Source organism: Aspergillus ruber, assembly GCF_000600275.1.
Source record: "Aspergillus ruber CBS 135680 unplaced genomic scaffold scaffold00033, whole genome shotgun sequence".
In the NCBI taxonomy this organism is placed as follows: domain Eukaryota; kingdom Fungi; phylum Ascomycota; class Eurotiomycetes; order Eurotiales; family Aspergillaceae; genus Aspergillus; species Aspergillus ruber.
Window position 1 is genome coordinate 233,705 of NW_024467329.1, and position 26,409 is coordinate 260,113.

A 26,409-nucleotide genomic window follows, 5' to 3' on the forward strand; every position below is an offset into this window, starting at 1 on the left:
CTGCATCTCACGTGATAACCAGCCAACGTGACCAGGCTATCACAATATGGTCGGCAAATTGAGAGCCTAATGCGCCCTCATGTTATGCATATCACCAAAGAAGATTTCTTTCCTGCTTTTTTTGCTGCGTTTCAGAGCTCAATGACAGTAAAAAACATTCAAAGTGGTTTTAGAGGGCAGAACTTATACCCCTAGACCCAGAATCTGTGATTTTTAGGCTAGATGTGAAGCCACGGATGCCAATGCCTGTTGATGAGGTCCCTGGGATGTCTACTCCTTGGATTTCTAGGACACCGAACAACCCAACAGAGGCGACCTCACAGTCAGAGTATATAAAGAATTGAATTGCCCAACATCAAAATAGCTCACCAATGTTGACATATAACACTATTGACCGATTTTCGAAAGGAGCACAAGGAATCATGCATAAGATAGCTCTGCTGCAGTCAGAGAATTGGATTCTTTGAGAGCAAAACAAGATGCTTAGCAAAAATTGCAGAGCTAAGAAAATACGTCTTCAACAAGGAGGAAGCATGACTCTAGCTGGAGGACAAGACATTCAGACCCAAATTGATGTAGAGGCACAACTTGAAGAGGAAACACGTCAAAATACTGGTCACCCGAGGACTAAGAAGAAAGAGCGGCACTGTGGAATATGCAGCAATCCAGGACATTACAGGCAAGTCTGTCAAGAAGATGTAGGGGCCTCCGAGGAAAATGATCTTGAATAGTTTTGCTTGGTTTTCTGGTGTTAGAGTTGAATCTACTAGTATTATTTAATGGTGGTGCGGTCAAGTGTATCACTCGCTTATCTGTCTCACCCGCTTATAATGCACATTATGGAAAATAAAAGATATGCCCTATATTCTATTCCTTTCCAATAGCCATTTTTGAGCATTACATCGCGTCATTTGAAATTCTGGAAATCCCAATCTAATCTAATCTAACCTTAAATGCATTTAGTTTAGTGTGTCAAACTAGGCATAATGAAGAATAGTGTAAATTCTGTGGGTTAACCTGCATTTGGTGTGACTATGTACCAGTACTACCAGCTGAACCTGCAGTGGTTGGAATCACACTATCCAGGGTGACCACCAGCGAATCCCGGCTGTTGTATGTTTTTTTTTTGCTTCTTATTCAACGAAATGATCTTCCATGGAAACTGGCATTATATCATCTTTGGGGGTGGCTGTGAACGCGCCGAGCGCTTGGCGCACTCTCCCTCCACTTTTAACCTCAACAAAACCTAGTGCTATGACGATTCCAAGTGACAGCTCCAGATGAACATGAAACAGTAGCTAAGATCTGATAAGGGTTAGAGTGGAACGACCCGGAAAGAGAGCATGCGACACGGGCCACTACTGGCAGAGATTTCCAGAACGTGGGATGCCGAGACCCTTATTCTGTTGATCTTCCTGCGTCAAACGCGCCAATTCGATTTACTGGGTTGGATTGTTTGGAGTACTCCATACATTTTGCCGGATCTTCGCAAATCCCTGGTCACAATATGTCGGATAAAGGTACTCCGTACGGAGTGTAGGGTATAGAGTCTGCAAGAGACAACGGATCGACAGGAACTTACCAATGCCAAGATGAAATGAGGATGGGTCTTCTCAAGGCTCAACACGGGGAATCTTGGCCCGGATGGCTAATTGAGATGTCATGGACTATGTAAAGGGGGATGTTCTCGCACATTCTTGCAGTTCTATCCTCATCTTTCTTCATCAATTACTCACAACGCCATGCGATTCCGTCAAACAAGCAACCTCGTAGCCGCGGCCATTGGGCTCCTGGGCTCCGCTACTGCTTTCGAGAACGATGCATATGACTACATCGTCGTCGGTGGTGGCCCTTCTGGTATTATCGCGGCCGAGAGGTTTGTCGAAGCCGGTCACAAGGTCTTGCTTCTTGAAAGAGGGCCCGGTTCAACCGTTCCCACCGGCGCCAATGACACACTTCGCTGGGACCACGACCTCACACCAATCGACGTCCCTGGCCTGTCCGGAGACATCGCAACCTATGATGTCTGGAACGAGTATCTGTGCACCGACACTGCCGGATTCGCCGCCTGTGCGCTTGGCGGTGGTGTTTCAGTCAACTACATGGTCTTTGTCCACCCTCCAGACCATGACTTTAATGATAAATGGCCTCAAGGATGGAAGTGGGAAGACGTTGCGCCGGCGGCGGAGAGATTGTATCAACGAAACCCTGGGAGCACCTTGCCCTCTGCTGATGGCAAGTACTATGACCAGGGGCTGTACACTATCTTCTCGAACTTCTTGGACAATCTTGGCTGGAAGTCTGTCGACATGATCGACCAGCCCAATGAGAAGCACCAGGTCTACAGTCACCCGTCATGGAACATCAAGGACCAAATGCGTGCTGGCCCTGTACGCACCTACCTCCCTGATATCCAGCACAACGACCGCTTTACACTGAGTCTTGGTACCAAAGTCGTTCGTCTGGTTCGTTCAGGAAGTCAGGTCACCGGAGTCGAAGTCGAAACTGCCTCTGGTCAAACCGAAGTCATCGCGCTGACTTGCAATGGCCGTGTCGTTCTTGCTTCGGGTGCTCTCTCCACACCGCGTGTGCTTTTCAACTCCGGCATCGGCCCCAAGGCGCAGATCGAAACGGCCCAGAAGACCGGTGTCGCGGTTCCTACTCAGGAAGAGTGGATCGATCTGCCTGTCGGTGTTGGCCTCAAAGACCATTCCATCTTCTCCCTCGTCGTCAAGACTAATGGGACATTCGGTTCGCTGGATTCCGCAAGCGTCCTGAATGGGAATGACACTACCAACATTTCTCAATACAAACAGCACAACGGCGTTCTGACCCAAGGCAAACATCGCTTGATATTCTTCACTTCGAACGAGGTTGATGGCGAGACCCGATACTATCAGGGTTCCTGCGCCCCTGACGACGACAGCACAATCAGCCTCAGCGCCTACATGACCCACGGCCTGACCTCATCCGGCGTCTTGGGACTGGATAAAAAAGGAAACACCGTCATAGAGAAGTCTCCATACCTCCAAACCGCCGGAGACCGCAAAGCCGCCAGAGTTTTCCTCCAACAACTGGTTGACGATATCACAGCCCCTTCAACTGGATTCCAATTGGATTCGTACACCAACGTCTCTGCAGTAATCGATGCACAGAGCCCTGGTGGACACTATACTGGTACGGCCCGGATGGGCACGGATGATGGCCGCGATGGTGGATCGGCAGTTGTTGATACTAATGCCAAGGTATACGGTATGGACAATCTGGTAGGTTCATCCAACGTCCTTATTCTGTGTTTTGATACTAATGTGAATTACAGTACATTGTCGACGCTAGTATTCACCCGGACGTTCCCACGGGTAATACCATGGCCATTACCATGGTTGTCGCTGAAGCAGCGGCTTCCAGAATACTTGCTCAAGACTAAGGGTTTTTCTTGATTAAACCAACAGTGATGTATTGGTTTCTGAGTCGGCCCTGTTACTCTCATGCTGCTATGTCCTAGGTTTCTGTTTCTGGATTGTCTTTTTTTTAAAAAATTTTATTTTCTCTTCTAGTAGTATATATAAATTTATGACGCTTTGTTAACTTCTATATATGGCCGAGACCGTTGGCATAGTGTCAGTGGCGTGCAGTTATTGGACGTGGAGAGCGAGCTCATTTGTAGAAAATTTAATTTACAAACTATCTTTTATATATATTGATGGAATATAATAAGGCCTGTTGATAGAAAGTAAGTACTATTGGAAATACATGAGGAATATAGGAATATGACTGGACCATGTGATCAAAGCAACCCAAACAGGTGCCAATGTGAATATATATAACACCCTGTTCACCACCCAATAGGATTCAACCGAATCCACTTCGTCTCCAACAACAAATCCTCCTTAAGTGTACGACCAAACAGCAAATGTGCGACCGTCAGAAGACTGCCAGGGCGTAGTCTGGGCTTTGAAAGGATGGCATGCATCCACACCCTGGTAGGTGGTAATGTTCTTAGCGTTAACAAACACTTCCCAGATATCATTTCCACCACGGAAAGGGCAGGCTAGGAAGCCATTCGCGCCATTTGCCTTGTACTTCCACTCACTCTCGACCTGCGAAAAGCCATTCGTAGAGGAGCCGGGTTCCATATTGCTGTCGCTGCCCCCAGTGTATCTGACGTGACCATTGGGGTCAACGTAGATGTGTTCACCACCGGGTATCTTGGCGGACTGAACATTGACTCAATTAGCTGCGAATATAATTGTGATGCAGGTTGGGAAAGATATACCATGTAGTTTGCAGATGCTAAGACAGGGGTATCTCGGACAGTGGTGTTGCCACCAGGGCAATCGCTAGCCTTACCCACTTGGGGGGGACACCAGACGGTGGTCTCACCGTTTAGGTACAGATAGGTGGAAGAAGCGTCCAATTTCAGGTTGTGAACAGGAGATTCAGGGTTGATGGCGACAACACTGAAACCTTTACTAGTCTTCTTCTCGGCTGGGAGGGCAATGGCGCCAATCAGGAAGGGCAGGATGGAAAGGAAAATAGAGAACTTCATTTCTAATGAGTTTGGTTTTCAGTTGAACAGATAGATTTTGTTTTTGAATGAGTGTTTTACGCTGATGAGAGTTGAAAAGATGAAGGTCTTTATACTATTCACACTGGCTGCTCCGCTACCTGTGCAAACATGAATTTCTTGTTGTCTGTTCTAAAATTGATTTTTTGTGGAGAACTTCATTTAGCTCGGGGCTGTGAGGTCTAAGAAGGATGCCATACCAGCTTCCCATTTGTAGGTTCCAGGTATCCTTAGTTTATCATCATTAACTAGAGACAGAATACGAGCTTTCCTTTTGGATTCACCACTCGTTTAGTCTTATATCCACGACCGCGCACAGTTATTAATCGATAGGCGGCTGTGTATGGCCTCAGAACGTGTTGGGGCGATCGAAGAACAGGCGCATTAGGCGTAATGGGCATTGAGTTTCTGCTGGTAGGAATATCTTTTTCTGTATGATACGGAGAAATCCCGAGGGATATACTATAACGTGTCCCACATGCGAATGTCACACACGGGCGACTGTCACACGAAATTGCTCTGCCATGACTTTAACCCAATATTTCCACCAATGCACATAAAATTCCATTAAAACTACCCAGAGTCGCCTTCCTCAGACATCTCTACTACTATCTGACTGTCACGGGCTCGGAATAGTAGATAATAACGAACTGAATTCCTAACTAGACTATTGTAGCCATCGACGAGAATATCGAATCTGGAGAAGAAAAGAAAATAAGAGGCAAGTCTATTTACGTGACGAAGTCCCATATGTTTATGTGTGGTCTCGCTAAACAACTTGTTTGTTTTGTTGCTTCCATGGTATTGTTTGTCATGTTGATGATGTTTGCTGATGGAGGCGTTGGGCTGAGCCGTTACGCCTCATGGCAATGGATGTATAGGAGCTAAATCGGGTCCGAGAGAATTTACGAAGAACACGAACTTTCAACTGCTATGACAACTGGCTGGGAATTGGCCATTATTGGCATGGGGAAAGTGAAAGACAGAGAAGAGTACTAGAAGATGTGCAGTGGAACCAGGTTATTGAAGATGCCTGCTTGTCGGAGATTTCAATGCTCATAACCCACTATGGAACCCTTTTGTGAGAGCCCGAGTGAATGCTGGGCCATTGGAGGACATGATAGACAAAGAGGCCTCTACATCAACAATGAGCTAGGAGTTTCCACTAGATCGAAAAGAACTCCAGGGATCTCAATTATCGACTTAGCTCTAACCACGGTTAGTATGGGGCGGCTCGACCCGGCAGCTGCTATTTTCAACTGAAGTCAGGACATGCAGCTATAGGAGCATACCTACATCGGATCCAGGTCCAGGAGGGTGCAACCTGTGAAGGATGTGGTTTACCAAGGGAGACAACACACCATCTTCTCTTTGAATGTCAGAAATGGCGACACCAACGAAACAGGCTCTACAAAGACCTAGACAGATGGAGTCATGAGACCAACTACCACAGAAGAATATCCACAAGGACGACTCCTAGGAGGACCCAAAGCTACAAGGGCATTGCTACAATTCCTAGCCAACACCAGTGTAGCTCTACCCCGGGCGCACCTGCAGCGGATGACGGAAAAGGCCCGAAGAGAAGACGAATGGGGACTGGAAGCAGTGGAGGGGGAAATTAGAACAGTCGAGGGGTAGCAGGGAGGGTAGCCTAAGCTGAGAGTCAGCCTAGGCCACACCCATCTTGCTCCGAAACACAAGGAGAGCACCGTGCTCGAAAGCCCTGCGCATACAGGCGGCTTGGGCGAGGAAAGGGATTAGAAAGATTATAGAGGGGGATTTGCTGCCGCAGGAACCTATGGGGACAAGAGACTGTAGAATAGCTGCTGGCCCCAAGTCCACGAATCATGGTCTGTCATAGCTCTAGGGCTCGGTATGGACAATAAACTTGATTAAATTATAACGTAGGTGCATAGCGAACGACGCACCTAACCACCACCATGATATTGTTCACGACCGTAATTTGCCACAACACAGATAATCAATTAAGTCTAGTCAGAATTATACCCATCAAATACCTCTTCATCTTCTTGACAGGTGCGTACATTATGTCCAGGCTTGCCACAGCTACCACAACATCGTTTTCTTGGTTTCACACGCTTCAAACTATCATCCTTCATATGGATTTCCTCAGCTAGCTGGCGATCTATATCTCCTTGATCCAGTATACCTTTGCCAGACTGCAGACTAAGTATTCCTCCATGCTGTATACGTGTTGTCTTTCCCTTCCGGCGCTTGCTTAATGTACGATTCGCATCTTCAAGTGTTGTAACTCGGTCCTTGAGGAGAGCCACTGAGTGCATAACTGACTTTGCACTCTTCGCAATATGGTCTATAGCACCATAAATTGAGGTTGGTGAACTATTTTGGTGATTGGCGATTCTGGATTTAATATACTCAGATTGCGAAGTGGCCTCGACTGGGTTTTGTGGTGTCCTAGAAATCCAAGGGTCCATAATCACAGGAGGTGGTCCAGTAGGTGTTGGTGTGTGTAACTTGACATCTAGCTTAGAAATCACAGTATCTGGGTTATATGGGACTAAACCTGACCCTCGAAAACCTGACTGTATATTTCTTTCACTAAACGAGGCAAAGAATGCGGCCTTAAATGCCTCAAAGAACTCAACCTTAGTGATATGGGTGATATGCCCCGGGATCAAGTTCTCAGTCTCCTTGCTATACGCACGCTTTAGTGGACTGAAACATCCAATATCAAGTGGTTGGAGCAAATGAGATGAATGAGCAGGCATGCAAAGAGTCACAATATTATTCTCTTTGCAGTAGTGCTCGAAACCAGCTGAGTGGTGGCTCTCATGCCCATCTAGCACCAATAGACATTTTGCACCTGTTGTACGATGTCGACTATATTTGTCAAAGTGTTTTATCCATTCCAGGCCAAGCTCATTTGTAGTCCATCCATTGTCACTGACTCCAATGACCCAATTAGATGGCAGGGAGCTATCACGATACCAAGTTGAGAGGTGGCATTGCCCAGCAACAATGATAAAAGGTGGTATCATTGAGCCTTGAGAATTCACCCCCTGGATGACTGTTGCCCATTCTCGATTGCCAGGCTGCATCATCTTTGCTTTTCCACGACCATCTGAGGTTGTTATAACCATTGCAGACGAGATTACTCCCATCATAAAACCAGTCTCATCAAAGTTCCAGATATCTGACTCCAGTATGCCGTACTTGGCCACCATATTCTGAATGAGCCGAAACCAATCCATAATTAAAGCTGGATCTTCGCACTTGGCTCTCTGGTAGTCGTACTTACGCGTAAAGCGCATCTGGAGCTGTGGTTGTTGCTTAACAAAGTTGGAAGCCCAGTGTGGTCCAACGCATGGCGCATCGCGTTCAGTAAGCAGTTGGTTGGCCATATCTTCAACATCGTGAAGCCGGGGAGGGAATGCTCGTGAATCCAGTCTATTATCTCTTGAATAAGCACTGGTTCTTCTAAGTCAGTTAATTCTCGCGAATTGGCTGGCAAAGCGCGTCGAGATTGTCGGCCTTTGAGTTGTGCACATAAGGTTGCTTCACTGACATTGTAGATCTTGGCAATAGATTGTACACTTTGTTGATTACCATTTTTGAATTTCTGGAGGGCAAGGAATAATCGGTTTTCTCTGCTAGTAGATTCCATGGTTGTACGTGGAGAAATTATACAAAGAACTTCGGTGTGGTGACTTAAGTTGGATTGTGCGGTGTTCGCTATGCTGCGTTGTTCGCTATGCACCTACGTTAATGATATGGCTGTGCCTTAAATGGTCATTATTTACCCTTTTGCAAATTTATAATTACCTAAAGATACGACTTGCTATGGTAAAGAATGAAAATTTATGTAGTGTCTCTTACCTTCCTTAGATTGCTTTGGAAACAGGGCAGATGGGTTGACTGACATTTCGGGAATACTCTCAACATAGCTACTAAGAGAAATTACTTGTGTCCGAGGAATTAAAGAACACGTACTATTGTGAGCCAAATCAAAGGACCATGGTTATGATAGACTGCTAAGCATGGAAACAAAATCAGAGAAAGCCAAAACAAGGATTCTATCCAGTCAGGTCAAAGGTAGATAGATAATGACGATAAATATATAGTGAATTAAAGCTGGCTACGCTAGGAAACTCGTGAATATTAAAGCTCTGGTCTGTACTAGTCCTTATCTAGTATGCCTAGTAAGTGTCTACCTCCATGTCCAGTAAGGAGTACCATGACGGGAAAGCATTGACAAGGAGACTACAAGCGAACTGCACATCAGATATAGAGAACCATAAATGCCTCGCTAGTCAATGATTGACACCCAACAAACTTTCGATGTATTACGACTACAGCATCGCGAAGCAGAACAAGCGGTATAAAGCTCAAAAGCTAACGCTGCATAGTATCAAGCTTAGGGTTAAGCTTCAATAGCTCGTGTGGGGAATTTCTCGCGAAGTCCAGTCTTACATAATGCAGTGGGAAATACATTTAGAGCCGCATATATAGCCGATAGCGTGTGATGATCATTGAAATTATTATTCAAGTATTGGTGGTGGCAGTATAGTACACCGTAGGTGTAGTTATGTATGTGGTATCGAGCTATGTATGTGCAAGCAAATAAAAATCCAATCCCAAACTCCAATCATATCGGCATGAAAGAGCGACGTGACTCTGAATCAAAATGAAAAGTCATCGTAATTCATGAGTCGTAGACATACATTCCTTCTCCGGAAATATGCGGTTATAACCTCGCCATGAGATCCGCGACGGTCATTTCCATCCCGCGCTTCCTCGTCCTGTATTTGTCCAAATTAAGATCGCCCATGGCCCTCTTCAGTTTCCTCAAATTATCCAGAGCAGTCCCATCCAGGATACTCCCATCACTGTCGTCCGTCTCCGGCATGGTGAGGGATAGATTCGCCAATGGGTTGTCCTTTCCGTGAAATAGACTGTGAACAGTGTTGCCGAGTAACCCAGCTATCGGCACATCTGCTTCCAAGGTGAGACCCTTCATGACCTTCGTGTAGTAAGGGACCTGGACGCCATTCCATTCGACATTGGTGCCTATGGTTTTGAGCCGGAGGTTGCCTTTTTTAAGGTACTCGGCTTGGTCTTTGACGATTTCGGACAGGTTTTGGATGAGTATACTGAGGTCGAGGATGCCTTCAACGGGGGTCGCATGGTTGCCGGGGCGGAGGAAAAGATTGGGAAGGGTGGCATTTCCGAGGAGGATATCGCCGCTGAAGAGGTTCATTGTTGTGTTTCCCTGTTTTTGTTAGCTTGCTTCCACACAAAGAATTGCCTAGGGAGGCGTACGATTTCCAATGTCACGACAGAGGGATTGGGAAGAGTGGCGTTGGCGAGGAGATTGGTGCCATCTTCGCGGGCCTCGATGAGTGTACTATCATCAATAGAGAACCCGGTGAAGTTATTCAACGCTGATTCCAGTTAGCTTGGCCGCATACTTTCTCAGCCCGGTGAAACATACTCGTCTGCGGAATATCCTTATTCATCGTGACCTTACTAACCAACTGTCCCAAGTACGACGTGGTCTTCCCGCGCACCGACAGCGGCGGGTGATGCAAATGCACGAACTTCCACACATAGTTGTACCACTGCTCCGGGTCAATTGGCGTATGTTGGTTCGTGACGCCCAACGTGGTGTTTCCCTTGACCAAATACGGGCCCAGATACACCATGCCCCATGTGTTGTTCATGGGTTGTTCGCGGTTAAACAGCTCGAGCGCCATGGGGTCGATGCGTACGGGGAGCGAGACGGGGAGATCCAACGCAGAGGTCATGCTAAGGGAGATGCTGTCGGGACGGGGTTCGAGGATCGAAGATTCGACGAGGAGGAGGGTCGAGCGGTTGAGGACATTCTGGGAGATGGCGGGGATACATATTAGGAAGCTGTTTTTGTGTTAGCAATTGCGCTGTAGAATAGGGCACAGAGCAACATACAAAATAGGAAGGAAAATGGCGAGGAAGATGATCGACCAAAAGACATAACAGCACCAGAACCGAAACCAGTGTCGCCGCAGATTCTGGGTGGGTGTGCGCTTGATGTTCTCAAGTGTGATGGTGTCCGCAGTCTCGACATGCTGGAGATCGTTGCCATCGAGAGACTCTTTGGGCGCAAAAGGACCGCGATGGACACCGAGAGCATACTTGGCGGCAGCGGAGCTGAGATAGGCGGGCTTCTCGGCCAAGTCCTTTGCTTTGCCCATTGTCCGTAGAGTGCTTAGTATATGCAAAAGTAAGAATAGGAGGGAATCCGGGGATTATATTTTGAAAGCACGTGCAGATCAAGGGATTATATAAGAGGAACGGTGGTCCGTAATATTCGGCGCATTATTGTTGGGAACAAGGGCAATTAGAAATGGGTTTTAGTGTATTTCTTAGCGTAGTATTCGTGTACCCCGTACCTCTGATGAAAAGGAGATTCAAAATTTAGTTTACAGCAGTGGAGTGTAAAAGTGGCCCGCGGGATGAGGATCAACAGCGCTATTGGAAACCGCGGTCCAAGCTAAGTACCGACCCAATCACAAGCCCTAAGCGGGGGTATTGCCGAATTCAATGCTCGCCGATGCGGGGATGCCAAAAGTCATGTTTCTCCAGCTGGCTTTATTTTACTTATCTCCTTATCTGCCAGGCCATTTGTCTGTCTCAGACAACTAGAGAAAGAACAGTTTCGCCATGTCCGAGGAAATCGAGAAGTTACCAGATGAAAAGTCCATTCCGGCCTCCTTGTCGTCGCCAGACACTCATAGCGATAATGCTAGCGGAAAAGAAAATGGGAGTCAGTACCCCCTCGATGCGCTCGACAAGCTAGAAATTCTCCCTCATATGCTTCAAGAGGGTATTCTCTTCGCCGGGGCCGGGTCCGCACTGCTCCTCCAAGCCGCCTTACCAGACATCCGCAGCGACAACGAACAACACCATAATAACTTGGCGAACGAGCTCGGTGACGCTTTACAAGCGATTCTGGGCTACATCGCGTGTCTGGTCTTCGGGACACGAGACGAAAAGCGCATCTTACTCGATCTCCTCGCACGACGGCAACCTCCGCTCAAAGGAAGCGAATATTACACGCGCAGACCAGACGTGCACCTCTGGATCGCAGCAACGCTCTACGCAACCGCGACAGACTTCTACCAGCGCATCTACGGACGCGTTAATTTGAAGACCGCCGAAAATGCCTACAAAGAGTACTCGCTGCTCTGCCATGTGCTCGGCATTCCCCGCGGCACGTGGCCGGAGAACCGCGAGGCATTTTGGAAGTATTGGGACGAGCGCATCGAAACGCTGCAGGTGACAGACCATGCGAATGAGTTCGCCAAGGATCTCATGTACCGCACCGAGTTTCCTCGGTGGGTGCAGACGCTCAAGCCATTTTTGCGGGTCATTACAATCGAGATGCTTCCGCCGAGGATCCGCAAGCAGTATGGGTTAGAGTCAACTATGGGGTCGAGAGGATTGTATCGGTTTACGATGGGTTTTTCGGTAGCTGTTTATCCCGCATTGCTTAAGTCAGTGAGGGGGTATCCGGTGCAGTATTATTTGAAAGAATTGAGGAAACATCTGAATGTCATTTGAATGCAATTTTATTGGTTATCATGTATGTAATTTTAATGCCCTAGTACATAGCCCATGTGAATATGTTTAATTCTCAAACAGACGCTAGTATTCCTCCGAGTAACTTCGACACATCGGCAACCAACTATCAGTCCTCGATTAGCATGTGCCAGACCCATGTGCCAATCAATGACTAGACTCACCGGTGCTGCATCCCCCACTAACTCTGAAGTATCGTTGACAAATGACGTCGTGATCAATGTATGCGCATTGTTAATAACATCCTGCAGTTTGTCGATGTTGTCTTTGGACAGAAGGTTCCTGAGGTTTTGCGGCGTATCACCCCCCAGCAATACGGCACCGCCTTTGACAATCGTCTGTAGATCGTCAATGGTGTCCTGGCTAAGCAGATCTTTGACGTTGTCGACGATATCGGGCAGGTCAGATAGGAGCCCACCGGATGGCGCGGGAGCAGGAGAGGCCAGACCGAGGGTGATGAGGGGGAGGATGAAAATCTTGAAGTGCATTTCGTATGGTATTCAGTCTCATGTGCTTGAGAATTGGAATTGGATAGATGCTGGTACTCTATATACATCGTGTTTTTATATTGCTGGCCCCGCGTTCCAGACTTGGCTGCGGGTCTTGTTTTGCTTGGCTGTATTGATATTAAGTATCTTTACTACAGCATACTTTTAATTAATTTTGAAATCAAGTTGTCGATATCGATGCATCTACTACAGAGTACAACCACATGTTCATCCAAGTACATCCTCTACCACTGCAAGATACACTATCGTACACTCAAGTAGATCGCTGATCAGATCTTCACCCCAAGTTTTACCGTCTCGTATCCCCCATATTAATTTATTTACCCCATACCCGTTTCTCGCGCCGAAGACTCCGGGGTGCCAGCACAGTCCATCCGAGAGCAACATGTGATACTCGCCACGCTACCGGGTCCAGCGCCAATCGCCGTCTTCGGATTATCCGGGGTTCGCGCGGTTCCCATGGAGCATGATTGCCGGATCGGGTATGCACGATGCGCATCTGTATCTTGGATCACCGAGAGCCGAAGCATGTGAAATAGGCTCGGGCGTTAGCTTAGATTCGCTTAGATGATGTCTGATTCGGTTATGCATGCTTGTCTCAGGTTGATGTAGGATTTTCTATATACGATGACGAAACTGCTGTTCGGACCAGTTGTTCTCGTGTGTTGGTACTATGTATTGCTGTTGTTTATTTACAGAAAGTAATTAAACGAAGCCAAGGACACTGCCAATTCGGAACAGGAACAGTTCTACCCATGGTTACCCCGCACCAAAGCTTAGCGAAGTTACTCCATAGTACATACTCAGCCAATCACAACCCAATCCTCTTCCCCAGATGTAATACTCTGCCTTTCATCGGAGAACATGCTCGGAAAGCATCATCCCCACTGCAACAAAGACATCACTCCCATGATTGCAATTGCACCAGGAATCGCCACCTCAACTCCCCCCGGCTGTATCCGTCCACCGCTATTCGTGTCACTCGCACTTGTACCCTGTCCGGTCGTAGTCTCGGCTGCTGTCGCTGTCGCCGACACCTGATTACTCACAGAACCGGACCTAGAACCAGAATCAGAGTTTGAAGCAGTCGGACTCGCCGTCAGCGCTCCCTCGGATATCTGCGACTTGACCACTGCCATGTAATCCTTGATGTCGGTGGGGAGGTTCTGATACCATGTCGGGGTCGAGCCGGCTTGAATTTCGGATCCCAGTGCGCGGCGCTTTGAAGGGTCGAAGAGATCCATAATTACACTGACTGGGACTGCGGAGATGACCTGGCCGATGAGGTAACGTGGGGGAGGGGATATGTTGGCGAGGTTGCCGGAATTGGTTGGGAGGGCGAGGGAGGGGATGGTCATGGATTGTCTGTTTCATCAGTATCTTGTGATTGATCATGATAGTATATGGATGGCGTACAGTGCATTTCTGACAGAGGACCACCCAGAGTCCGTTGATGGAGGTGTTGTTGGTGTTGGTGTAGTGGCTGCTAGGGCACCCGCCGTGAATAGGAGCCAGGTAAGGTTCATTTTCCTTGGACCCTGAGAGATGCTGTATTCTGGATCGGGGTCGAGGGGGGGGGTAGGGACGATTCCTTTATATTCTAAACTCTGTGGGGACGATTATGCAGGGCTGCATATCCGGATTTGCATACGGTAGAATGTGCGCGAGTATGATCTCAACCGTCCATCACCGCAAGTCTTCATAAATGATTGTGTATGCTTGAGCTTCTACCACTATGATATTGGGCCATTGTAGATGTAAACTTGTGACTACGTCAGCTATACTTGACCTGCTGGCTTTAACATAACTGTTAGTCGACAAGCATAACTAAAGATTCCATTGTTGATAATTCGGCGACAGTCTTGCTTCCTTGAAATGTTGTCTATTGAGTGGCCGCTAGTCGTTTCAATTGAGCCCTAACGTTACACAGATTCAACATTACCATTGGAGCTCAGATTAGTCATAGCAACAATATTATTAATCTTCTTGTTCACTTTGTACTTTCTAGACTATTTTGTAAGAGTCATTGTGTTGACTAAACAATCCTCGATAGGCTCAGGAATAGCCAAGCTTCGGACAAAGGATGCTTGATTAAATGTCTGACAATACCGCCGGAACTGGCATACTAACACTAGACGTTATTCGACAAGTCATATTAGAATTATAAAAGAACTAGCCTAGTAACAGACAAAAGTACATATGCGCTTGGTTCTATTCTGTAGGTCCTCCAGTATTGAATGACAAAACGATCTACCATCTTGGTGATTTTCTACAGATATACTCTACAAGAAATCCCCATGAGATAACATGCATTATTAGATTCATCGGATTGGCAGAATGCTCTTTGTTCGTGTCCGAGCTGGGATTTGAAAACACACCCAGTGAGCTGCGCCACAATCATACACGGCCCACTTAGTATATTAATCAGGGAGACTCCGAATAATCCGGCCATACCTGTCTATTTTACAATTAATTCATGAAATGTCTGTCTCTCGAGAACCTTTCCAACTCTCCGGCCGCTATGCTGACCGCAACCGCTGGGAAGTCCTCGCCGGGCCTGGCGACTCCCGCGTCACCGGCCTACAAATCATCCATGATGAGAACCTTACCAACGCCTGGACCGATAAAACTGCCTTGATCACTGGTGTCTCGTCGGGCATCGGCGTCGAGACCGTTCGCGCCCTGGCTGCGACCGGCGCTACTGTCTTCGGCACCGCCCGCAACCTCGATAAAGCGAGGAAGGCGCTAGGCGCTGAACTGCTGGAGTCAGGCCGAGTCAAGCTCGTATTCATGGACCAGACGGATCTGGCCAGTGTGAGAGCTTGTGCGGAGGAAGTTCGCATATCAAGCGGTGGCCGACTGAACATTATCGTCAACAATGCGGCGGTGATGAATACGCCCGAGGAACGGACCAAGGCTGGGTTTGAGTTGCAGTTTGGAACCAACCATCTCTCGCATTTCTTGCTTTTTTGTCTTCTAAAGGATTTTCTTTTGGCGAGTTCCACGCCTCAGTTTCATTCACGCGTGGTCTCTGTTTCGTCTGCTGCGCATCGCTACGCACCTGTTCAGCTGAATAATGTCAGCTTTGAAGGAAGCTATAATGGCTGGCTTGCATATGGATCCAGTAAGACAGCAAACATCTACATGACCAACCAAATTGAGCGCCTATACGGCGCCCAGGGACTCCATGGATACAGTCTCCATCCGGGCGCGTTTCTCAGCCCTAACCTGCAGAAGCATTCGCAGGAGGAGCTGAAGACATTCTTGACGGATCCTAGATTGCAAATCTATACGACCAGTCTGGGGCAGGCGTGTGCAACTAGTATATATGGAGCGGTTTCTAATGAGTTAGAAGGAAAAGGGGGTTTGTATCTTGAGGGTGCATCAGTTGCTGTGCATCCGTGTCCTCCTGATGGTGATGCGGTGGAGTATGGGTATGGGAGCTGGGCGTTTGATCAGAGAAAAGAGGAGGCGCTGTGGGAGTTGAGTAAGGATATGGTAGGAATTGAGTAAGTGGTTTCGCGAATGTGCACGATAGACTCTTCAGAGCTATGCTGCGTAAGATATGGCATCTAAATTGGGCAAGATAGAGACATGATAGATGAGACAAGCATGAGCGAACAATTGAATGGCCATACAAGTAAAATTCTCGCTGCACTATCAGACTTGGACCTGACCAGCTCAGACTTAACATCCACGTCTCGCGAACTTGTTCTTCCTCGATACCCAAATATCGACCGGTCTTGAAGCTATTCATACCACTTGTCAATTTCCAAGCCCTGGCTTTATAGATTTCTCCAGCTTACCTCCAATGCAGGTTTCTCATAGCCACATTCCGACAAGAGTCAATGAACTTGAGCACTTCTCGGTCGATGTGTTCTCGCCAGACAGGCATGTTTGCCAGTGCGGTATACCAACGTTTGTAGCATCCTTCTATCATAGCCCCAATTTGATCCACGGCTTCTTGTATAGTGAGGCCTTGGTATACTAACTGTCTGGTCAAGTTATTTTCGACTCCTAGCGCCTAGATGATGTTAGCTTTCTGGTACAAAGTGTAGGATACTCTCCCTACAATTACTGACCAGATCTTCCTTTAGTGATAATATGTTATTGACTTTGTATATAGTGAGGTCTTGGCCTGTTTCTCGTTTAACCATACATACAGAATCACAAGATCAACCGAGACAGACATGCATTCTTGAAGAGAAGGATGGTCAACAATCCCCTGCGAGAGATTAATTCCAAGAGCATATCTGCAGTATCAAAAGTCAGGTTCCTTTCACAATAGAAAAGAAAAAGAGTAAATTAATAGGAATGAGACATACTCGGTCAGTGCGATAACAGGAAATGCGCCAACGGTTTTCCTTCGAATCTCCATGGATTTTTGCAGATCCCAGGCCATGCCACGCTGCTCATGCATAACCTGAATCTGGATGAGCAGCCCATTAAAGTACTCTCGATGCACATTCTTCAATTGTTGTTGAAGGTCTATTCTGATGTTGGCAGTTTTTTTAAGACACAGTAAGCAGTCTGTGAAGGTAGACCTGGAGACGCTTTCTGTGTACTCTTAATTAGCTGAACCCGCTTTTGAAGATGGGTGTATAGGTTATTATTATTTACCTTTTTCAAGCGATCCCAGATAGCTTGAAAGATATATTGCATGTGGTCTTCGTCTACTTGAACCGGAGGCTCAGTGCTTTCCATAACCGCCAGCACCTTGTTGATTTCTTCCTATCCGGCAACAGGATCACTACGGGGATGGCCCTCATCAAACTCTGTGACGGCCTGGTCACGTTGGATGGCTATCACGTGAGATGCAGTTGTTTGCTTTGTTGATAAATACGGCGTCACCTCCTTTTTTCCTCATGTTTCTCACGGTCATCAAGTAGGAATACCTATTGACCAATTGTCAGGAATTCGAATTACTTTACAAGTCGAAAATATAGGAGCACAGCAAACCCAGCTATTCCAATCAATTATCGTCCGCAGTGCTTCATAACAATGAAGCGCCCAGGCCGATGCCACGAAGCATAATTCGGCCTTAAAGTTTCCTGCAGCCCACTTTTCATCGGCTTGCATGATCCTATCAGAGTCAATTGAACTTTTAACTTCAGTCATGAGGTAGTAGTTCGGATTACTTTGTTATCCATAAATTTGCCTTGACCTTCACCTCATAGTAGTTTGGGTTCACAACTGGCTTGACAGACATGATGGAGGAAAATAGATCTGGTAAATGGACGGCATGTTTCTCCACGCTGTTCTGTATGTGTCCGTCCTTGGTACCCAGAACAGTGTCTGAAGACTTGCAGGAACCCAAAGATGCAGTGGCGCTGTTTGAAGGCACCATACTGGGACGTTGTGTAGTTTTATAAAGTCCTATACTGAAACCTTTATTCTGTATTGTGGTGGGAATGGCTATAAAGAGACAACTTGCTAGTGATATCCCTTTATGGATTGGCTATTTCTCCATAATGCAACCGACTCTTCCTGTTTCAAACCTTTCAAGATTTCACAAGATCTTCTTGATGTCACCGAAGCCGACGACTATTTACAATGGAACTAGCCGAACTTGACGAACCTTCGTGTTACATGCCAAGGGCCATTGCAATTAATGTCAGTCGTTGATTGACAACGACAGGTACAAAGGGATCATATCCCCCTAGAGTTGATCAAACTCTGCAAGGAAGATCCTGCATGTACATGGACGGCTTAATGATACATTGAAAACTTAATCTTCTTAGCTTGCCTTTGCATTTCCTCGGCCGCGATTAGGTCTGTGGTTTCTTCTGAATGTTATACCATAACCCATCTATCAATCATTTATTTGTGAATGGCTTGTATTCTCTTGCTTCATTCAAACCCAAATGTATTCGAAGCCTTGACACATTCCTAGATGCCTCGTAAATTGAAATAAAGTCCGATGCAACGGCATAACCCATGTTGGAGTGTACGAAGTGCGATACGACGTTCAATCACAAACCGTAACCTTAGAATGACGCCTTGCGTCGCCAATTTGAGTGACAGTATCTCATACCAAATTGGCTCCGTATTATGTCTTCCTCACTTCTCTATCCCTTTGCTTAACATTGCAATTGCTTTAACTTTTTTCTCAAGCATTTTGACGAAGGTGCGTTCGGCATATCTCGAATTTCTTCCAGGCCTGGTCCGGCACAGCATAACATCAAGTGTTGAAGGATGCAATCGATATAACATAACATCAATAATAATAATGTATTTGTCTAAACCATGATGTGCAGAACTACAGGGCTCAAGGTACGAAGACAGCAATCAAAGTGGCTCTCGAAACAGTTGGTGGGTTGAATATGTGCACTCTTCTTATATACATTCAGCAAAAAGCTATCCTACAGCCGACTTCCCATATTGACATGAACGGCCTTAACCTGCGAGTAAGCATCCAATCCCGCCTCTCCCAACTCCCTCCCAATACCGCTCTGCTTAACACCCCCAAACGGTATCCTCGGATCACAATCCTGGCTACTATTCACCCACACCATACCTGCTTCAATAGCACCCGCCACCCTGTGTGCTCTCTCCAAATCCTTTGTGAACACAGACGCTCCAAGGCCATAGCTTGTATCATTTGCGCGCCGCACGGCATCCTCCTCATCTGAGAATGGCACGACAACAACCACCGGGCCAAAGACTTCTTCGCGGTAGATAGCCATGTCGTCGGTTGTGTCTGTGATAACTGTGGGCTGCACGAAGTAGCCGTTTGCATATTTTGGGTTGTCGGGTTTGTGCGCGCTTCCGCCGGAGAGAATTGTTGCGCCGTCGGAGCGTGCGCGTTCAATGTACGATAGAATACGCTCATACTGCGCACGAGTGACCTGCGGTCCCTGGTATGTCGATTCATCCCACTGGTCGCCAATTTTGGAGGTCGATTGGACTTGCTCTTGGAATTGGGTTAGGAACGTATCGAAGATATCACGGTGGACAAACAGTCGCGATGTCGCTGTGCATATCTGGCCCTGGTTCGACATGATGCCCATATGCGACCATTTAACAGCCTGGTCTAGGTCTGCATCGGGGAAGATGAGTAATGGTGACTTTCCACCAGTCTCAAGGGTGATATTCTTCAGTGTCCCGGAGGCCATTTTCATTATTTGCTGCGCGGTCCCGGTAGATCCTGTGAATGCCACTTTATCGACGTCGGGATGCTGCACTAATGCTGAACCGGCTTCCTTTCCGTAGCCGTTGATGATGTTGACCACGCCTGGCGGGAAGCCTGCCTCTTTGATAAGGGTACCCAGCAGCAAGATGCTCAGCGGTGTCTGCTCAGCAGCTTTGATCACAACTGTATTTCCGCAAGCCAAAGCAGGACCAAGCTTCCACGTCGCCATAGACAGGGGATAGTTCCAGGGGATAATCTGCCCGACGACACCAATTGGCTGGCGCAGGGTATATGCGAGCTTCTCCGGGGTTGTATTGATAGTCTGCCCGAAGGTCTTATCCGCCCAGCCGCTGTAGTAGCGGATCGTCATGATGGCCTCTGGGAGATCATCGCTCAATGCGACATGGTATGGCTTTCCTATTTGTCATTATGAGTATCATCCAGATATGTTATGTGTATAGTAAACACACCATTATCCCACGCATCAATCGACGCAAAAAGCTCTTGCTTCTCCTCAATCAAATCCGCCAGCTTTGCCATTAACCGGCCGCGATCTGTCGCGGGGAGTTGCTTCCATGATGGGTGGATTAGGGCTGCACGCGCTGCTTTGACGGCTTGGCCTACGTCGTCAACGCCGGCGGCGTAAACAGTCGCAATTGGTGCGTCGGTTCTGGGTTTTTTGTTAGTAACTCTTCTTTTTGCATGCAAATTATGAACGGCGGGACACACGCTGGATCAAGCGAGACAATTGTTCCTCCAGAAGCTGGAACAAATTCATTGTTGATGAACAGGCCCGTGGGTTGTTGGTAGCTGTGGCCGTTTGGAGTTGTGATTTCGACGGACGACATTTTGAATTCTGTACTGTGCATGTGACAATTGAATCAATCCTGGCAATTCTCAATCATTGATATATTATGCGGGGTTGTTATCGTACTTTGTATATGCAAGTCTACTCGGAATTACATGCCTAGTATAGAGGTGGTTGATAATCTCCGTCTATATCGGGAAGGCAGTTCCGGGTCAGGATCCCGGAGGCAATCGTGGAGAGAAATGCATCGAGAAGGTAATAGGTAGGAAAGTGATTCCATTGAAGTTATATATAAGCTCATTCAAGTCTGTGCTTTGCAAATCATTAATCTTCATCTTTCTATATTTCATCAGAGTACGCATACAAAAATAATACAGCCAACATGTCTCTCACCGGTATCATGGTAGCCCTAATCACGCCCTTCACGGACGACAAAACCCAAATCGACGAGCCCCGTCTCAAGGCCCACATCGACCATCTTCTTGCCGCCGGCATCCACGGCCTCGTCCCCGCCGGTAGCACCGGCGAATTCACCACCCTCTCCTTCGCAGAGCGCAAGCAACTCACCGAGCTCTGCGTAAAGTACGCCGCTGGCCGTGTCCCTGTCGTCACGGGCGTTGGAAGCACTTCGACCTCTGAGGCCATTGAACTGGCAAAACATGCTGCGGATGTCGGCGCTGCTGCGACCATGGTTGTCCCGCCGTTCTACGACCCCGTGAACTTGGCGCAGTTGACAGAGATGTTGAGTGAGATCCATGAAGCTAGTCGCGGACTGCCGATTGTGTACTACAATATTCCCTCTGCGTCTGGTTTGACCCTCTCGCCCAAAGAAATTGCCGGTCTGTCACGTGTGGGAGTCAAATACCTCAAGGACACTTCCGGCAACGCCCCCGCGTTTACCGAACTCGTCTTCGGTCTCTCGGACCAGATCACCGCCTTCAACGGCTGGGATACGCTCACCTTCTACGGTCTCGCAGCTGGAACTCCTGGTGCGATCTGGGGTGCTGCGAACCTTATCCCTGAGCTTGCGGTGGAGTTGTGGGATGCGGTTTCTGTGAAGGGAGACTTGAAGAAGGGGAGGGAGCTTTGGGCTAAGGCGTGGCCGGTTTGTAAGTTCCTGGAGGAGCACAATTATGCTGCTGCTGTGAAGACGGGAGTTGAGTTGGCGGGTCAGAGCACGGGTGGTTTAAGGAAGCCGTTTGCGTTGTTGGAGGGCGATGTTAAGGAGGAGTTGAGGGGTTTGCTGAACAATGCGGGTGTTAAGTCTGTTTAATTTGATCAATTTGACGAATTTTATTTTTGTACATAGCGATATGAATGTGATGATTTGAATATCATACATGTGTTTAACAAAATATCGGCCACAATTGCCACTCCTTGGCTACTTCCACCCATGTAGGAATATCGTCCCCTCTACGAGCTGCCAAATGTTCATCCTGTCTCCTCCATACCTCCAGCATTACCTCTCTCGCCCTTGTAAATGCAATAAATCCGCATTGTGCGTGACCCTTTTCCACCCATCTCAGTGTCGCTTCCCGCCGCGAGACCGTGACGGCTTCACAGCCCGCTATAAACGCCGGCCATGCCGTCCCAGGTCCTGGATTCTGACACTGCTCCAAGGCATTATCAAAATCTGCCAGTGATGCAATAATACTATCTACATGGCCTTGCAGTATAGTAGGATGTACTTGACGAATGCGTCGGTGGAAGAATATGACCAGCGCGGAGCTTAGGGCTCGTAACATGTAACTGTTTGGGCTGCCGTCGCCATTTATATCTCGTGCATGATTGAGGTCAAATGAGCAGACCATGTTCTCGAGTCTGATCCGTCGGCGATGCACAGTGTCCCATGCTTCCGCGCTAAGGTTTTTGTGTGTACGTCGAGCGATTCGTAATGAATCCAGTACATTGGCCATTCGCGTCGTTTGCGAGACTAGGCTGAGCCATGTCTCTGGAATGCCGTAGATCTGATTGTACAGCGTTCCCGGGAATTTTCGTGAATCTTGTAGGTGAATATCGTGTAGGGCAACCTCGCTATCTTTTGGCTGGTCGATGTCCAGGTCGCTGTCTGATTGTCGGGGCTGGAGATGAAGAAAGTCATCAAGGCGTGGATTGCGATGCGAGAAAGTATTGTGATCAGTTCGAAAATGGCGGTTGAATGATTCAATAAATGAGCTTGATGGGTTGTAATCATGCAGTATATAAGTGCTTTCGCCGACAATTCGAATCCACGTGTAGATATGGTGTAGCAGACGGGCCTTCTGCGATATTTTTGGTTTAGACAGACCCCGGAGACGCAGTAGACGCTCTGCGTCGATCATGTAGCATCGTGCATCTTTTTGTTGCCCGCAAAGCATCTGGTCTAATTAGCATTTATCTGCATAATGGAGGAGAGTCATACAGCAAACGCAGTCATTGCACAGATAGCCATCAGTTGGTCTTTATACTTAGCTTTTTTCGGTTGATGAATTTCATGCTTCAGAGACATTTGCATGCGATCCTTGGCTTGCCGGTGCGCCTGTTCTGTCACCATTTTCCAGTGTTCCGTCGAATTCGTGGTAATTATATCGGGATTTGATGCAAGATGATATGCTGAACAGGCAAGCAGAGAGTATAGATTTGCCAACCGGGCATGGCTGATGTTCTGCGTTCCCAGGAAGGTCAAATCGCTGTAAGCCAGCACTGCGGCGGGTACATTGAGGATCTTCCATGGGGATTTTTCGCCCAGTGGCATTGCCATCATCTGTGCAATGACATTGTCTTGGAAATGCTTTAGTAAGAATGGAGCATCTGCCATGACATCTACTGGGGGCAAGCTGGTATCCAGTGGACTTTGCTGAGGAGTCATTACCCGTCTCGGATCATTATGTCCTAGTGTATCTGTCTGCGTAAATGTTGAAGCCATCGCAAAATCAAAGCCGTTCACGGATTCGAGAAATGGATGTGGCGTGAGGTGTAACGGATCCGGACCAAGGTCAAATAAGTCGGACCAATGCAGAAAGTCATCCATTTGTGCCAGGGACCCCATCATCATTGATGAAGGACTGATTGCCAACGGTGGCATATCGTTAACAGGTGGCGTCGCCGGCTGAACATTTCCTTGTTCTCCCACTTCTTCGACTGCATCAACTGTCCTTGGAGGATCCTCGCTGCAAGACACGGGAGTCATATCCATAACTGAGAAAGGACCAACTACAATATCCCCGCTGGTCGAATGTCGTTCGTCCTTGGAGCGAGCATCAATCTCAGCTAGAGATGCGTCGATTGACCCAGACGGGAGATCTGCAGCCAAAGCCGCGCTCATTGAAACCCTGGATTGTTCTAGAGCAGAATAACAGCTGTCAGGCGGTCACCATTTGCTATATGAATGTATTATGCAGGAGCAATGCCCACCGGTATAAAGATGTCGTCGCGTGCTAATAGGCGATTGCTGCTTGTCTAAATCCGCCGACTTTTCACCTGCTGCAGCAGTTGCAGCTGCATGACGCGTGTTTGACTGCTTCTTGCCTGTCATCCACCGGACCTCTTCTGAGAACCCCTCGCATGTTACCCCCAATGCGCGACATGTCAGGCAAGCAGGTCGTTTTTGATCACATTTGACATGGCGGCGTCGGCAGGTGCGGCAGCCGCCCAATGCATGAGAGCGACGCGGTCTACTTCTGGTAGCGGTCATAACTCAAGGGGGTTTCACAATTGACAATTGATCCGATAACAAGTGACTGAAAAAAGGCTATTGTAGAATCATAATGCTTGAAGTCGAAGGAGAAGGATAGAGAGACGCTGATAAGATTACCCCACATTTGGTCAGGTGATCGGAATCACCTTCCTATGCTAGATGATGCGTACATTTGTACATTGACAAAACCCTCCAAAAAAAACCTCAGCGCCAAAATTCGTGAATACCTGCTCACGAATTCCACGCCAGCCACCGAGTACAGAAGCATTGCAATTGCCAATCCTATGCCCGATATCAATATGGGGGAAGCCCCGGGCGCCCGCGAATCCCCGACTGCTTCCCCCCGGGAGCCCATCACCCCGAAGCGACCGCCCAAACGACCAAGACCAGAAACACCAAAGGGGACCACACAACCTGCTCCTACCCTCGGGAACTGGCAATTACCTGGCCAGTCTGTTCAGGACACACCCCCAGCATCCCCCTCCCATGAAACCCCCAGAGTCAATTGGGCCTCGAGCTCCAAAGCCACATTGCAGCAGCGGTAGCATCCCGCACAGCAGAGATAAAAACTACAGGAGATGAGGTCCTGGACCTTGTGTCTATGATCAGTCAGAAAGTCACCAGTTGGGAGGAAAAAGGCCTTAGGAGTGCAGCAGCCTTGGGAAAAGACTTTAGGACCCTGGTCCTCAATTTCAGCAAGAACTTGGCGACTGGGAACACCACCAAAGGGGAAGAGAACCACCAGTCCTTTCCCTCTGCGCACAGAGGCTATGCTGAAGCTGCTAAAAAAGCCCCAGCTAACATCCCCAAGACATAACCAAAACTACATGAGACTCCTCACAAGTCACCACAACTGGAGAAGCCCCCCCGAATCTTCCTCTGCCTCCCCAAAGATCATGCAGCCCGCCGAGCTAGCCCCTATGCCACCATGGATACACTAAGAAAACATTTAGACAAGACCTGTTCTGCAGCTGTAAAAGAGGTCCAACAAGTGCCCTCTGGCCTGGCAATCTGGCCTAAGGATGGCCTAGGTCTCCAGCTCCTCATGGAACGTAGAGAGACCCTGGTGTGTCTACTACAAGGATCCAAGGTGGAAGTGGAACAGAAATGGGCAATATTTGTCCTGCCAAACACGCCACGACAGTATACTAGTTTTGATGGGATCCAAGAGCCCATAAATGAGCAGATGGCTGTTACAGACCCCTAAGGCACTAATCTCACGTGATTATGCGGGGAGTCAAGGCAGAATCATTGGACTATAAGCTCTGGTAATAATGCAGGAAGTAGTAGTAGTAGTGTGTGTGTGTGTGTCTCTATTTAACGTCGAGGGTCGGGTCTTTCCATGCCTCCACAACTCCTTGGGAGCCTCGGAAGCGGAAAAGCCCTGGTCCCGGTGCGGGACATACGACGGACAGATCAGAACTGCCTTTCTTCTAGCTAAACTACCATCTATCATCTAAATACAGGTGGCCCCCCGCGCGGGGGGCCGCTTGGGTTTTTCCAACTGTTAAACAGTAAACTGCGCATCTTGGGGTTTTCTTGGAAAGGAAACCGAGGTGGGGGGAAAACAGGAAAGAGGGGGATGAACAAAAGGGGAAAATGGGGTTAGAGAGAAACGCCTGAAAGGAGGGGAGAGGGATGGAGGAGGAGGGGGGAGTCAGAGGTAAGCCTATGAGTTCCCAGATTGATGCGTTTAGCATCCTAATAGCGTTTACAGATGGCTGTGTAAAACTGTGATTTCCTCAGCCAGTCTGCGTATGCAGTGAATCCTGTCTTTTTGGTAAGGATGTCTGATACTGGTTGTTGGCCCCATGGATGTGCTTCTGCTTTGCGACCTTCGCGGCAAAAATAGAAGTGGGAGGGCTCTTTTCTGCGGCCGCATGAGCATGTCAGCAAAGCATCATCATGTTTAAAGCGCTCATGGTACTCTGCAAAGTCACCATGACTGCTCCTGGCAGCAAGGAGGCGGCCCAGAGTTGCTCGGGGAAGCTGAAGCTCTGGTGGTCGCTTCTCTATGCCTATGCCGAGGTCCTTGTAGCGTTTGGAGGCTTTTTCTGTCCAGAATTGTGCAAAGCATTGCCAGTGCACCCTCTGAGCTGCCTGCTTGGCGGCTGCCAG

The 26,409-nt window shown here is 48.0% G+C and overlaps 11 protein-coding genes across 11 annotated transcripts; 6 read left to right on the forward strand and 5 right to left on the reverse strand.

Annotated features, from left to right (window-relative positions):
• Positions 1 to 1,345: 1,345 nt before the first annotated feature.
• EURHEDRAFT_508365 (FAD/NAD(P)-binding domain-containing protein) lies at positions 1,346 to 3,648 on the forward strand. Its single transcript, XM_040785889.1, has 2 exons — positions 1,346 to 3,266; positions 3,320 to 3,648. Exons 1-2 carry the CDS (start codon positions 1,743 to 1,745, stop codon positions 3,425 to 3,427), a joined length of 1,632 nt encoding a protein of 543 aa, XP_040635319.1. The 5' UTR covers positions 1,346 to 1,742; the 3' UTR covers positions 3,428 to 3,648.
• Position 3,649: 1 nt separating this feature from the next.
• Positions 3,650 to 4,640, reverse strand: EURHEDRAFT_526173 (uncharacterized protein). Its single transcript, XM_040786975.1, has 3 exons — positions 4,277 to 4,640; positions 3,781 to 4,217; positions 3,650 to 3,720 (listed from the first exon to the last, which is right to left on the reverse strand). Exons 1-2 carry the CDS (start codon positions 4,547 to 4,549, stop codon positions 3,891 to 3,893), a joined length of 600 nt encoding a protein of 199 aa, XP_040635320.1. The 5' UTR covers positions 4,550 to 4,640; the 3' UTR covers positions 3,650 to 3,720; positions 3,781 to 3,890.
• A 1,354-nt stretch (positions 4,641 to 5,994) lies between these two features.
• EURHEDRAFT_416312 (uncharacterized protein) lies at positions 5,995 to 6,470 on the forward strand (the record flags this gene model as incomplete). The annotated part of the gene is made up of 2 exons (XM_040782920.1): positions 5,995 to 6,189; positions 6,358 to 6,470. A coding segment is annotated over one exon (195 nt), but the record flags the coding sequence as incomplete, so codon positions are not given.
• A 2,586-nt stretch (positions 6,471 to 9,056) lies between these two features.
• EURHEDRAFT_486796 (DUF3712 domain-containing protein) lies at positions 9,057 to 11,001 on the reverse strand. Its single transcript, XM_040785569.1, has 4 exons — positions 10,514 to 11,001; positions 10,041 to 10,462; positions 9,869 to 9,990; positions 9,057 to 9,818 (listed from the first exon to the last, which is right to left on the reverse strand). Exons 1-4 carry the CDS (start codon positions 10,777 to 10,779, stop codon positions 9,294 to 9,296), a joined length of 1,335 nt encoding a protein of 444 aa, XP_040635322.1. The 5' UTR covers positions 10,780 to 11,001; the 3' UTR covers positions 9,057 to 9,293.
• Positions 11,002 to 11,185: 184 nt separating this feature from the next.
• On the forward strand, positions 11,186 to 12,222 carry EURHEDRAFT_508375 (oxygenase MpaB family protein). Its single transcript, XM_040785890.1, has one exon. It carries the CDS (start codon positions 11,249 to 11,251, stop codon positions 12,146 to 12,148), a length of 900 nt encoding a protein of 299 aa, XP_040635323.1. The 5' UTR covers positions 11,186 to 11,248; the 3' UTR covers positions 12,149 to 12,222.
• EURHEDRAFT_518318 (uncharacterized protein) lies at positions 12,222 to 12,654 on the reverse strand (the record flags this gene model as incomplete). The annotated part of the gene is made up of 2 exons (XM_040786662.1): positions 12,222 to 12,272; positions 12,331 to 12,654. The coding sequence occupies 2 exons, from the start codon at positions 12,652 to 12,654 to the stop codon at positions 12,222 to 12,224; spliced, it is 375 nt and encodes a 124-aa protein (XP_040635324.1).
• Positions 12,655 to 15,135: 2,481 nt separating this feature from the next.
• EURHEDRAFT_416316 (putative short-chain dehydrogenase/reductase) lies at positions 15,136 to 16,426 on the forward strand. Its single transcript, XM_040782921.1, has one exon. The coding sequence runs from the start codon at positions 15,157 to 15,159 to the stop codon at positions 16,186 to 16,188; it is 1,032 nt and encodes a 343-aa protein (XP_040635325.1). The 5' UTR covers positions 15,136 to 15,156; the 3' UTR covers positions 16,189 to 16,426.
• Positions 16,427 to 19,037: 2,611 nt separating this feature from the next.
• EURHEDRAFT_464608 (aldehyde dehydrogenase ALDH) lies at positions 19,038 to 20,655 on the reverse strand (the record flags this gene model as incomplete). The annotated part of the gene is made up of 3 exons (XM_040784971.1): positions 19,038 to 20,224; positions 20,278 to 20,477; positions 20,537 to 20,655. 3 exons carry the CDS (start codon positions 20,653 to 20,655, stop codon positions 19,038 to 19,040), a joined length of 1,506 nt encoding a protein of 501 aa, XP_040635326.1.
• Positions 20,656 to 20,997: 342 nt separating this feature from the next.
• On the forward strand, positions 20,998 to 21,888 carry EURHEDRAFT_464632 (dihydrodipicolinate synthase family protein; the record flags this gene model as incomplete). The annotated part of the gene is made up of 1 exon (XM_040784977.1): positions 20,998 to 21,888. One exon carries the CDS (start codon positions 20,998 to 21,000, stop codon positions 21,886 to 21,888), a length of 891 nt encoding a protein of 296 aa, XP_040635327.1.
• EURHEDRAFT_416319 (uncharacterized protein) lies at positions 21,883 to 24,354 on the reverse strand. Its single transcript, XM_040782922.1, has 2 exons — positions 23,017 to 24,354; positions 21,883 to 22,972 (listed from the first exon to the last, which is right to left on the reverse strand). Exons 1-2 carry the CDS (start codon positions 23,917 to 23,919, stop codon positions 21,962 to 21,964), a joined length of 1,914 nt encoding a protein of 637 aa, XP_040635328.1. The 5' UTR covers positions 23,920 to 24,354; the 3' UTR covers positions 21,883 to 21,961.
• A 236-nt stretch (positions 24,355 to 24,590) lies between these two features.
• On the forward strand, positions 24,591 to 25,108 carry EURHEDRAFT_380962 (uncharacterized protein; the record flags this gene model as incomplete). The annotated part of the gene is made up of 2 exons (XM_040779351.1): positions 24,591 to 24,832; positions 24,901 to 25,108. The coding sequence occupies 2 exons, from the start codon at positions 24,591 to 24,593 to the stop codon at positions 25,106 to 25,108; spliced, it is 450 nt and encodes a 149-aa protein (XP_040635329.1).
• Between the last annotated feature and the right edge of the window lie 1,301 nt (positions 25,109 to 26,409).

Excerpts from the sequence above, each read along its gene's own strand:
- EURHEDRAFT_508365 (XM_040785889.1), top strand. The coding sequence starts at position 1,743 with ATGCGATTCCGTCAAACAAGCAACCTCGTAGCCGCGGCCATTGGGCTC. Across the intron at positions 3,267-3,319 it reads TATACGGTATGGACAATCTG|TACATTGTCGACGCTAGTAT; the intron begins GTAGGTTCATCC and ends TGTGAATTACAG.
- EURHEDRAFT_526173 (XM_040786975.1), bottom strand. The coding sequence starts at position 4,549 with ATGAAGTTCTCTATTTTCCTTTCCATCCTGCCCTTCCTGATTGGCGCC. Across the intron at positions 4,218-4,276 it reads TAGCATCTGCAAACTACATG|TCCGCCAAGATACCCGGTGG; the intron begins GTATATCTTTCC and ends GTCAATGTTCAG.
- EURHEDRAFT_486796 (XM_040785569.1), bottom strand. The coding sequence starts at position 10,779 with ATGGGCAAAGCAAAGGACTTGGCCGAGAAGCCCGCCTATCTCAGCTCC. Across the intron at positions 9,991-10,040 it reads TAAGGATATTCCGCAGACGA|CGTTGAATAACTTCACCGGG; the intron begins GTATGTTTCACC and ends AACTGGAATCAG. Across the intron at positions 9,819-9,868 it reads CTGTCGTGACATTGGAAATC|GGAAACACAACAATGAACCT; the intron begins GTACGCCTCCCT and ends TAACAAAAACAG.
- EURHEDRAFT_508375 (XM_040785890.1), top strand. The coding sequence starts at position 11,249 with ATGTCCGAGGAAATCGAGAAGTTACCAGATGAAAAGTCCATTCCGGCC.
- EURHEDRAFT_416316 (XM_040782921.1), top strand. The coding sequence starts at position 15,157 with ATGTCTGTCTCTCGAGAACCTTTCCAACTCTCCGGCCGCTATGCTGAC.
- EURHEDRAFT_416319 (XM_040782922.1), bottom strand. The coding sequence starts at position 23,919 with ATGAGCGCGGCTTTGGCTGCAGATCTCCCGTCTGGGTCAATCGACGCA. Across the intron at positions 22,973-23,016 it reads GTGCAATGACTGCGTTTGCT|ATGCTTTGCGGGCAACAAAA; the intron begins GTATGACTCTCC and ends TAATTAGACCAG.